Below are 12,696 nucleotides of genomic sequence, written 5' to 3'. Positions count from 1 at the left end.
CAGCTGTGGATGTGACTGGTAATAGAAGAAGGGGCCAATGCTGTAAAGAGCAATATTGCACAGGAACCTGGAATGTTAAGTCCATGAATCAAGGCAAATTGGAAGTGGTCAAACAAGAGATGGCAAGAGTAAACGTCGACATTCTAGGAATCAGCGAACTAAAATGGACTGGAATGGGTGAATTTAACTCAGACGACCATTAAGTCTACTACTGCGGGCAGGAATCTCTCAGAAGAAATGGAGTAGCCATCATGGTGAACAAGAGTTCGAAATGCAATCTTGGATTGCAATCTCAAAAACGACAATATGATCTCTGTTAGTTTCCAAGGCAAACCATTCAATATCACAGTAATCCAAGTCTATGCCCCAACCAGTAATGCTGAAAAAGCTGAAGTTGAATGGTTCTATGAAGACCTACAAGACCTTTTAGAACTAACACCCCAAAAAGATGTCCTTTTCATTATAGGGGACCGGAATGCAAAAGTAAGAAGTCAAGAAACACCTAGAGTAACACGCAAATTTGGTCTTGGAATACAGAATGAAGCAGGGCAAAGATGAACAGAGTTTTGCCAAGAAAATGCACTGGTCATAGCAAACACCCTCTTCCAACAACACAAGGGAAGACTCTACACACGGACATCACCAGATGGTCAACACCAAAATCAGATTGATCATATTCTTTGCAGCCAAAGATGGAGAAGCTCTATAGAGTCAACAAAAACAAGACCAGGATCTGACTGTGGCGCAGATCATGAACTCCTATTGCCAAATTCAGACTTAAATTGAAGAAAGTAGGGAAAACCACTAGACCAGTCAGGTATGACCTAAATCAAATCCCTTATGATTATACAGTGGAAGTGAGAAATAGATTTAAGGGCCTAGATCTGATAGATAGAGTGCCTGATGAACTATGGATTTAGGTTCAAGACATTGTACAGGAGACAGGGGTCAAGACCATCCCCATGGAAAAGAAATGCAACAAAAGCAAAATGGCTGTCTGGGGAGGCCTTACAAATAGCTGTGAAAAGAAGAGAAGAGAAAAGAAAAGAAGAAAAGGAACTATATAAGCATCTGAATGCAGAGTTCCAAATAATAGCAAGAAGAGATAAGAAAGCCTTCTTCAGCGATTAATGCAAAGAAATAGAAGAAAAAAGCAGAATGGGAAAGACTAGAGATCTCTTCAAGAAAATTAGAGATACCAAGGGGACATTTCATGCAAAGATGGGCTTGATAAAGGACACAAATGGTATGGACCTAACAGAAGCAGAAGATATTAAGAAGAGGTGGCAAGAATACACAGAAGAACTGTACAAAAAAGATCTTAATGACCCAGACAATCATGATGGTGTGATCATTGACCCAGAGCCAGATATCCTGGAATGTGAAGTCACATGGATGTTAGAAACCATCACTACAAACAAAGATAGTGGAGGTGATAGAATTCCAGTTGAGCTATTCCAAATCCTGAAAGATGATGCTGTGAAAGTGCTGCACTCAATATGCCAGCACATTTGGAAAACTCAGCAGTGGCCATATGACTGGAAAAGTAGTTTTCATTCCAATCCCAAAGAAAGGCAATGCCAAAGAATGCTCAAACTACCACACAGTTGCACTCATCTCACACGCTAGTAAAGTAATGCTCAAAATTCTCCAAGCCAGGCTTCAGCAATATGTGAACCATGAACTTCCAGATGTTCATGCTGGTTTTAGAAAAGGCAGAGGAACCACAGATCAAATTGCCAACATCTGCTGGGTCATATAAAAAGCAAGAGAGTTCCAGAAAAACATCTATTTCTGCTTTATTGACTATGCCAAAGTCTTTGACTGTGTGGATCACAATAAACTGTGGAAAATTCTGAAAGAGATGGGAACACCAGACCACCTGACCTGCCTCTTGAGAAATTTGTATGCAGGTCAGGAAGCAACAGTTAGAACTGGACATGGAACAACAGACTGGTTCCAAATAGGAAAAAGAGTCTGTCAAGGTTGCATATTGTCACCCTTATTTAACTTCTATGCAGCGTACATCATGAGAAATGCTGGGCTGGAAGAAACACAAGCTGGAATCAAGATTGCGGGGAGAAATATCAATAACCTCAGATATGCAGATGACACCACCCTTATGGCAGAAGTGAAGAGGAACTAAAAAGCCCCTGGATGAAAGTGAAAATGAAGAGTGAAAAAGTTGGCTTAAAGCTCAACATTCAGAAAACGAAGATCATGGCATCCGGTCCCATCACTTCATGGGAAATAGATGGGGAAACAGTGGGAACATTGTCAGACTTTTGGGGGACAGCTTCAAAGTCATTGCAGATGGTGACTGCGGCCATGAAATTAAAAGACGTTTACTCTTCAATGAAAAGTTATGGCCGACCTAGATAGAATATTCAAAATCAGAAACACTGCTTTGCCAAACGAAGGTCTGTCTAGTCAAGGCTATGGTTTTTCCAGTGGTCATGTATGGATGTGAGAGTTGGACTGTGAAGAAGGCTGAGTGCCAAAGAATTGATGCTTTTGAACTGTGGTGTTGGAGAAGACTCTTGAGAGTCCCTTGGACTGCAAGAAGATCCAACCAGTCCATTCTGAAGGAGATCATCCCTGGGTGTTCTTTGGAAGGAATGATGCTAAAGCTGAAACTCCAGTACTTTGGCCACCTCATGTGAAGAGTTGACTCATTGGAAAAGACCCTGATGCTGGGAGGGATTGGGGGCAGAAGGAGAAGGGGACGACAGAGGGTGAGATGGCTGGATGGCATCACCGACTCTATGGACGTGAGTCTGAGTGAACTCCAGGAGTTGGTGATGGACAGGGAGGCCTGGCATGCTGTGATTCATGGGGTCACAAAGAGTCAGACATGACTGAGCGACTAACTGCACTGACTGATCTAATATTGAATAAATCAGTAAATAAATATGGTAAGATCTCATTTGTTTTTGTCTCAATTAATATCTTTCAGGAATATTTTCTAATTTTTACCATACAGGCTTTCATGTTTTGTATATATCTTTAAGGAATTCATAATTATGATGAATTTATAACAGGTATTTAACAATTTAACAAGGCTATGATCTTTCCAGTAGTCAGGTATGGATGTGAGAGTTGGACCATAAAGAAGGCAGAAAGCCTAAGAATTGATGCCTTTGCATTGTGGTGTTAGAGAAGACTCTTGAGAGTCCCTTGGACTGTAAGAAGATCAAATCAGGCAATCCTAAAGAAAATCAACCCTGAATATTCATTGGAAGGACTGATGCTGAATATGAAGCTCCAAAACTCTGGCCAGCTGATGTGAAGAGTCGACTCATTGAAAAAGACCCTGATGCTGGGAAAAATTGAAGGCAGAAGGAGAAGAGGGTGACAGAGAATAAGATGATTGGATGGAATCATCAATACAATGGACATGAACTTTGCAATCTCCAGTAGTTGATGAGGGATAGAACAGCCTGGCGACCTGCAGTCCATAGGGTCGCAAAGAGTCAGACGTGATTTATCGACTGAACAATAACAACAACATTTAACAATTTCATTTCTAATATTTCATTTGTAGCATATAGAAATAAAAATTATTGTGTGTACTGATCTTTCCTTGACCATCCTAAATTCACCTTTTAATGCAATGCTTTTTTTTTTTAATAGCTTATATTTCTACCTGTACAATCTTATCATATACTAATAAATACAATTTAAATTCCTTCCTTCCAATCTGGACTGTTTATTTTTTTTCTTTGCCATATTGAATGCCACCTCCATTAAAATGTCAATATCATGGGAAGGAAGAGTCCTACTTGCCTTTTTCTTGAATTAGTAAAAGTGTTTTTGAGTTTTTAAGGATGGTGAACAAAGAACAGTGCAGTCTGTCTATGATGTAAATAAAATTTCATAAATGTTAAAAATACAAAATTAAACAAAAAAGTCATAATTTTGAAGAGGATGAAAGTGAAAGTGAAGTCGCTCAGTTGTGTCCAACTCTTTGAGACCCCCTGGACTGTAACCCACCAGACTCTTCAGTCCATGGAATTTTCCAGGCAAGGGTACTGGAGTGGGTTGCTATTTTCTTCTCCAGGAGATCTTCCCGACCCAGGGATTGAATCCAGGTCTCCCATGTTGCAGGCAGATGCTTTACTGTCTGAACCACCAGGGAAGATATTTGTATGCATATTATATATAAACAAATTGTTACATATCTAATTACATTTTTCCTAGAAATATTGACCAAATCATGGAATTTTGCCTTTTGTTTGCTACAAAGAGATGATCAAACCATGGCAATCAAACAATAGAATATAATAAAATATTTTGCAATAAAATATGCAATATGGTACACATATATGCATGGATAAGTAGTAAAAGATTTTTTACACACTCTTATGAACCAATACTGAAGAAGGTTATCCTATAACAAAAGCACAAAGCTAGTTCAGCATAGAGTAGACCTCTTATGCAAAAGTACAAAAATAATTAAAACACAAATTTTAAATAAGAAATATTTTTGTTTTTCAGACAGATAAGGAAATATAACTATTTAGTTTGATCAAAAAGCAGTTAGAAATCAAGATCCCAATAAAATATAAAAATATAACTCAAAGCTTCCATGGGAGAATCTCAAGAAATTAAAATTTTTTCCCTCTGGCTTTATTGTGACATAATTGACAGTTAATATGGTTTAAATTTAAAATCAACAACATGTTGATTTGATGCATTTATATAGCTCAATATGGCTATAATTTAGCACTAGCTAACAGGGAGGCCTGGTGTGCTGCAATTCATGGGGTTGTAAAGAGTCAGACATGACTGAGCGACCGAACTGAACTGAACATTTTCACATTACATGATTATCATTCCTTTTTCTGAGGTGAGAATATTTAAGGCCCACTCTATTAGCAACTTTCAAATACAGAATATTATTAAAGACAATTAAGAAAATGTATCTGGTTCAGAGAATACTTTGGCCACCTGATGTGAAGAACTGACTCATTGGAAAAGACCCTCCTGCTTAGAAAGATTGAAAGCAGGAGAAGGAGACGTCAGAGCATGAGGTTGGTGTATGGCTCACTGGTGTGATGGACATGAGTTTGAGCAATCTCCTGGAGTTGATGAGGGACAGGGAAGCCTGGTGTGCTGCAGCCTATGGGGTAGCAAAGAGTTGGACATGACTGAGTGACTGAACTTGAATTTACAGAGAAACAGTCTGATTTAGATAAATAAGATGCTGTGAGTTACTGAATTGCTAAGTGTTCTGAGTCTAAAGACTTTCTAGGGCTCATATATAAAAGCAACTTAACTGATGAGGACAGAGCAGGATCCTAAACTCTTCCACGTGATAAGGGAGCCTCTGAATTAATTCAGATGAATGATGAATTCAAATCATTTTATTACACTGAGCCTCCTAGAAACCACCATAAGTTTAATTTTAATACATGCCTTAGAGAAGTATAGTGAATAAAAGCATAAGCATGTGCTTACATAAAACCACATGTATATGCACAAACACATGTAGACACTAGGAAATTTATTCTAATAGTTGGGGATAACAATAATCATTTGAATCTTTTTATATATGCTATTCTTTTTCACTTGACTGTCTTTACTTGTCCTTAGAGTGTCCTAACTCATTCTAAGGTATGGTGCTATTTACTTAATTATATTTGTAATTCATCTCTTCCCCTCAAGAAAGGCAGATATTTTCTCCCTTTGGGTGCTAAAGTATATATAGCACATAGAAGTATGACTAGCCCTTAGAAGGCAATTTCTAAATATGTGCTGAACATTTCCATACTTTTTATTCTTTTCAGAGACACACAGAGAACAGTTTGAAGCCCATCACCTAAATTATATGATTCATATTGTACACAAGACTTAAGAGAAAGAATTGCATATTCTGTTCCATGTACTTTGTAGGGCACATTTTACATCTTTGTTCCTCAAACTGTAGATCAAGGGATTTAGCATAGGGATAATGACAGTGTAAAATATAGATGCCATTTTATCTGTGTCAAATGAATGGTTGGACTCTGGTTGCACATACATGAATATTAAAGTCCCATAGATCACTGTGACCACCGTCAGGTGAGACCCACAGGTAGAAAAAGCCTTTTGCCTGCTTTCAGCAGAGCTCATCCTAAGAATGGATGCAAGAATAAGAAGGAAAGACACAAGAACTATCAGAGGAGAGAAAATCAAATTAAAACCTGCTGAGATAAGAATAATCAGTCCAATTTCACTTGCATTTGAGCAGAGCAAAGATAACAAGGGAAGACTGTCACAGTAGAAATGTCTGATGACATTATAGCCACAGAATGATGAGTCAAATATCTTTACAGTGATAAGAAGAGATTCAAATATGCTATAGAAATATGGCATTGCCACCAGCACTTGACATACCCTTTGCGACATGACCACTGGGTAGAGCAGAGGGTTACAGATGCCCACATAGCGGTCATAGGACATTGCTGCCAGAATAAAAAGCTCACTAATAATGAACACGAGAAAGAAACTGAGCTGTGTGGCACAAAAGTGATAGGAGATTTTATTTTGATCTGCCACAAAATTTACTAACATTTTGGGGCCCATGGTTGTTGAATAACCAATCGGTGAAAGCCAGATGCCTGAGAAAGAAGTACATGGGTGTCTGTATCCTGGAGTCCCTCTTGGTGAGGATGACGATGCCCAAATTGCCCACCACTGAGATCACATAAATGATGAGGAAGAGCCCAAACAGTGGAGCCTGCAGCTCAGGGCAGTCTGTGATTCCCATGAGGATGAATTCACTCAGCACTGTTCTGTTGTGTTTTCCCATCTGGGCTTATTGGAAAATCTACTCTTGACAGAGATATCAGCATAGTCATGTAGTACATTTAGGTAAATTTTTGGTGTTTTATATATCTACATTTACATTTTAAGCTTAATACTCTATGCCCTCTGCCTGGAAATAAAGCATAGATGTATAGAAATATTAACAGAAATGAAGATAGAAATACATGTGGAGATAGGGAGAGATGTGTAGCTTCCCAAAGGGGAAAATTTGTCCTCCAAATAATATTTGATAATGCTTTGAACAATCTTGGTTTTCATCACTGCAGGACGAATACTACTGGCTTCTAATAGTTAAGATTTAGTGAGGCTTCTGAACATCCTACTAGATTAGGGCAGATCCAATAAATAAGGATTGCTGCTGCTGCTGCTAAGTCACCTCAGTCATGTCCAACTCTGTGCACCCCATAGACGGCAGCCCATCAGGCTCCGCCATCCCTGGGATTATCCAGGCAAGAACACTGGGATGGGTTGCCATTTCCTTCTCCAATGCATGACAGTGAAAAGTGAAAGTGAAGTCGCTCAGTCGTGTCCAACTCTTAGCGACCCCATGGACTGCAGCCTACCAGGCTCCTCCATCCATGGGATTTTCCAGGCAAGAGTACTGGAGTGGGGTGCCATTGCCTTCTCCAAATAAGGATTATACAGCCCAAAATGTCAGAGAACTAAGATTGGTGAACCCTGATCATGTGTGTGCACATAGCTACAGTCCATAGGGTAGCCAAGAGTCAAACACAACTGAAGTGACTTAGCACACACACATAGATCCATACAAAGGTAAATAAAAAACAGAAAGGAAAAGAAATGATATACACTTTAGCTTCTTTATGGGTGGGAATGTTTAGAAGCCCTCACTTTAAAACATATTTATGTGAAAGACTTTATGTCTACTGAATGCACAGGATGAAATGATGAACACACTTGCCTAATATTGGAAAGAGATCTGAAGTTAAAGAAATTCTATCAGATCATGTTAAACATAATCGGCTTTCGTATCAGGAAACATTTTGAGAAGTGTGCATAGATGGTATAATCCATTATATGTACGTTTTTGGTACATACAAAGTAGTACTTTGGCAAATACAAGCTATCTTAATCTCTTTATGCATGCATGCCTGCTCAGTCACTTGAATTGTGTCTGACTCTTCCCAACCCCATGCACCTTAGCCCACCTGCCTGCTCTGTCCACAGGGTTATCCAAGCAAGAATCCTGGAGTGGGTTTCTATGCCTTCCTCCCAGGGACTGAACCCTTGTCTCCTGCAGTGCGGGTGGATTTTTTACCACTGAGCCATAGGAGAAGCCCCTAATGTCTTTATATCCATCAGCAAAATCAACTATTTCTTGCAAGATTGTTGGGAAGATAATTAAGAATGAAATCTTTCAGTATATTCATGGAACCTGTAATATTCCATGGAAATATCTTCGTATGTCAGCTAAATAGGATTTTCCTGATATTTATTTTTCATTTCTTAATGGATACAGCAAGTTACCTAAAACAGATTGTTTTTACACATGTACATACAAATTCTGTTTGTGTGACTAAACTTTTTTTCAGGGGTATGATGATGAATAGATATTGTGTTTCCAGGTAAGAGTCCTCAGTGCTCCCACCATGACCAACTTGATGCCTACAAGGGGTATAGAATCAGTGCTATATTGCAAATCATCAGACAATCTAGATATTGGTAAAATATGGCACCACACAAAATATACTATCTGTTTACCTGTAATGAAAACTCTTCTTAGCTTTCGCATGTGCTTCATAAAATACATATTGTGAACAATTTATGGATTCTTTTCTGCCCTCTGAGACTGATCTCTAAGGAGATGCCAAGCAATTTCTTGATCATCCCTGAAGCATTTGAAATCTTAACAGAAACAAGGGAGGAGATGTGGCTATTAGTAGTCTTGAGCAATTTGTGTTTCCCAGTAGCCTAGTCAGACTTATTTGTGTGCATTTCATTTTCCTTTTCCTCATACTTGCTGCTGCTGCTGCTAAGTTGCTTCAGTCAAGTCCAACTCTGTGCGACCCCATAGGCAGCAGCCCATACTTAGGTTTGTATTAATTCTGTTCCTATGGTTCACCCTAATACGACCTCATAAGGATTTGGATTAAGATATATTTTATCCATAGTACAAGCCCTTCAGCATTCCTGTAGCTCCTCAGTGATCTCCTTAAGTGGATAGCATAATGGAGATGTATTAAGTCATTGTCTTATTTAAAATGTTTAAATGCACTAAATATAATAATATGATGTGTCTAGATAAGATCATGTTTCCTTTTTATTTTTTCATTTTAAAACTCTAGGGAGAGGAATTAGCTACTTCTATTTTACATTCTCATTCCATACAACATCAGCATCATTTTATTACAGAACTCTCTTTCATTTGCTTTGTTTTCATTACATTTCAATGTACTGAAACGTTGAATTCAACATTTTCACTACCACATGCAATACCCATTCTCATTTTTCTGTCTCAATTCACAGATTCTACTGTGCTTCATGTAAGCCTTGCATGATCAATATATTTTGCAGTATTGTCATATTTTGTGCACATGTTTTACTATGTCTACATATTATTATTGAGCAGCAAATTGCATTGTTTAATGTAATTTGCTGATTATTTGTCATATACCATGATGTGATTTTTTTTCTTTATTCATTACAGTAAAAAATACATAAAGAAAGTTGTGGATCTTTTCTTTATTAATGCATATGTTGTTGTTTTTTCATCCTCAGCTATCATGAACACTACTAAAACATATACGCCAATAAAAAGCCTTGAGTTTGACATGTTAATATGTTGTGAACAAATTCTACGTGATACACATATCACATATCTGCCTCTGTGAGTGTTCCTGTGTAGACAGAGATAGAGACAGGACTTTTGAGTTTTTATGCCAGTCTGATTTGAGAGTCCATACCACAGATCATGGGAGAAGTGCTTGCTTTTTTCAAATGCCAAATTTTTAACAAAAGATCACAGGGCATCACAAAGAAACACACAGAAACATCACAAGGAAACAAGGAAAATAGATCAATTCAAATAAACATAACTCTCCCATATATAAACAAACTGAGGACACAGACACAGGTAGAAAGTAATTTAAAGAGAACCAAATCAAAAACTCAAAAGCCGAAAACAACAATTGAATTAAAATTTTACTACCTGGTTTCACCAGCAGATTAGAACAATCAGAAGTTAATAATCAGGGAATTAAACTCAAGTCATTTTAAAGTATTGAGTATGAGGAGTGAATAATAATAATACTAATAGTAATAATAGTAAGTGAAGAGATACTCAGGGACTTAGATGACACCACTAAAAGAGTTTATTTAAGGAAATAATGGGCAAGAATTCCCCACATTTGAATAAAGACAGATACAAAAGTACAAACGCAAGAAACTAACACATATAAGTTGGGGAAAAACTTCCATAGCTCACACAGAAACATATTATGATCAAGTTGTGGCAATTAAGTCATTTAAATTTCCCTTCTGTACCTACTACTCTTCCTTACCCTCACATAGCATACACACAGTCCTTGATTGCTCTGATGGTCTATTCTAGTGTCCTCTAAAATATACTTAATTGTTATGCCTATATTTCATCACTTCTCAGAGATGGCAAAGGTTTTGCCTTTTTCTTTTTGCCAATGTGTTTATATCACTTAGGAGTGTGACTATCAAATAGAATACTCCAAATTCATGATGATCTTATATGTATTTGCTTTTCCCTCTGAAAGCACCCACCACAAGGTGGAAAGTAGCCAACCTAGGTTGTAGGAATGACATTGACAGTGGCTTTTAAGGAAAGATATTGCAAAGTTTTTTCCATGTCCTTTGTAGTGCATATTTTACATCTTTGTTTCTTAAGCTATAGATCAAGGGATTCAACATAGGAATAACAAGGGTGTAAAATATAGATGCCACTTTATCAGTGTCAAAGGAATGACTGGACTCTGGTTGCACATACATAAATATCAAAGTCCCATAGAATACGGTGACCACTGTCAGGTGGGATCCACAGGTAGAAAAAGCCTTCCGCCTACCTTCAGTAGAGTTCATCCTGACAATAGCTGCGAGGATGAGGAGGTAAGACACAAGGACTATTAGAAGAGAGAAAATCAAATTAAATCCTGATAAGACCAGGATAATTAATTCAATTTCATGTGTGTTTGAACAGAGCAGTGATAATATGGGGAGACTGTCACAATAGAAATGACTGATGATGTTATAGCCACAGAAGGATGAATTAAAAATGTTTACAGTGACTAGAAGAGAAACTAATGTGCTATAGAGGTAGGGGATTGCCACCAGTGCCCAACACACCCTTTGTGACATGATGACTGTGTAAAGCAGGGGGTGACAGATGGCCACATAGCGGTCATAGGACATTGTGGCCAGAATAAAAAGCTCACTAATAATGAACACGATGAAGAAAGCCAGCTGTGTGGCACACAAATGATAGGAAATTTTATTCTGATCCACAACAAAATTTACCAACATTTGGGGTCCTACAGATGTTGAATAACCCAGATCAGTAAGAGCCAGGTGCCTGAGAAAGAAGTACATGGGTGTCCGTAACCTGGAGTCCACCTTAGTGAGGATGACCATGCCCAAGTTGCCCACTGCTGAGATCATGTAGATGATGAGGAAGAGCCCAAACAATGGAGCCTGAAGCTCAGGGCGGTCTGTGATTCCCATGAGGATGAATTCGCTCAGCACTGTTCCATTGTGTGTTTCCATTTAATCAGAAAACCTATTTTTATAGAGACATTGTATAGTCAATGATATCATTAATGAACTTTAGTGATTTCTTTTAGTTTACATACATGACATAAATAAAATAAATGTAAATTATATTTTAAACACAAAGAAAAAATTCTGCATCCTATAAATAAAACATACAAATATAAATAGAAATAAAAAAGAGAGGTAAATATATATCTGGAGAAAGAGAGAGACCTGTAGTTTTTCACTGGTGAAGATCAACCCCTCAAAGAACATGTAACAGTATTTTGAGGCATTTTGGTTGACAGCACTGGAGGTACTGTCAGCACTGTCAGCACTCGAGATCACAGTGAGACTGGTATTTATCCTAGTATATTAGGGCTGCCCCCCAAACAACAAGGGGGCTTCTCCAATGGCTTAGTGAGTAAAGAATCTGCTTGCAATGCAGAAGACTCAGAAGACATGCGTTCAATCGCTGGGTTGGAAGATACCCTGGAGGAGGAAATGGCAACCCACTCCAGTATTCTTGTCAGGAAAATTCTGGATAAATTTTCTGTGGATAAAATCTGTGGGATCACAAAGTGTTTGATGTAGCAACAAGGAATTATACAGCCCAAAATGCCAAAGGGCCAAGACTGACCTGAGTTAGTAGATGTGTGGATATAGATATGGATTGATATAAATATAGATGAAGGAAACATGTCTAAAACATTTTATAAATTTTAGGTGCTGTTTTATAGGTGAAGGTAAGCTTTTCTGTCATCTTTTTGTATAATGACCATCACACCATTATATTTACAAAATTAAAGTCACATAATATTACATACTACACATGCTAAACCTTACCTCATAAAAAATGAAACCCAAATTGCAATTATGTGTGGAAAGATCTAGAAGCCTTTATGTTAAAATAAGTTTATCTGAAAGCTTTTATGTCTATAGGGGGTGCAAGACGATAAAATTAATACATTTGACCAATATTGAACAGAGGTTTAAAAATAAGGGAGTTCTAACATATCATACCACACTGTTTTTTTGTTTTTGTTTTTGTCTTTTTTTTTTTTTACAGGGAAACATTTCATATAACATACATGGGTTCATATAATCTCTGTTACAGCTATACGTTTTGTATATGCAAACGAGTACTCTGGC

At 37.8% G+C, this 12,696-nt stretch overlaps 1 protein-coding gene and 1 pseudogene across 1 annotated transcript; both read right to left on the bottom strand.

The window, feature by feature from the left end:
- Positions 5,854–6,793, bottom strand: OR8K69P (olfactory receptor family 8 subfamily K member 69, pseudogene; annotated as a pseudogene).
- On the bottom strand, positions 10,618–11,559 carry OR8K3B (olfactory receptor family 8 subfamily K member 3B). The gene has a single exon (NM_001389937.1). It carries the CDS (start codon positions 11,557–11,559, stop codon positions 10,618–10,620), a length of 942 nt encoding a protein of 313 aa, NP_001376866.1.
- Positions 11,560–12,696: the final 1,137 nt, after the last annotated feature.

The sequence above is a fragment of the Bos taurus genome, chromosome 15 (genome assembly GCF_002263795.3).
Source record: "Bos taurus isolate L1 Dominette 01449 registration number 42190680 breed Hereford chromosome 15, ARS-UCD2.0, whole genome shotgun sequence".
Taxonomy (NCBI): Eukaryota; Metazoa; Chordata; class Mammalia; order Artiodactyla; family Bovidae; genus Bos; species Bos taurus.
The sequence above is the reverse complement of the archived record's forward strand: the minus strand, read 5'-3'. Positions and strand labels throughout refer to the sequence as shown.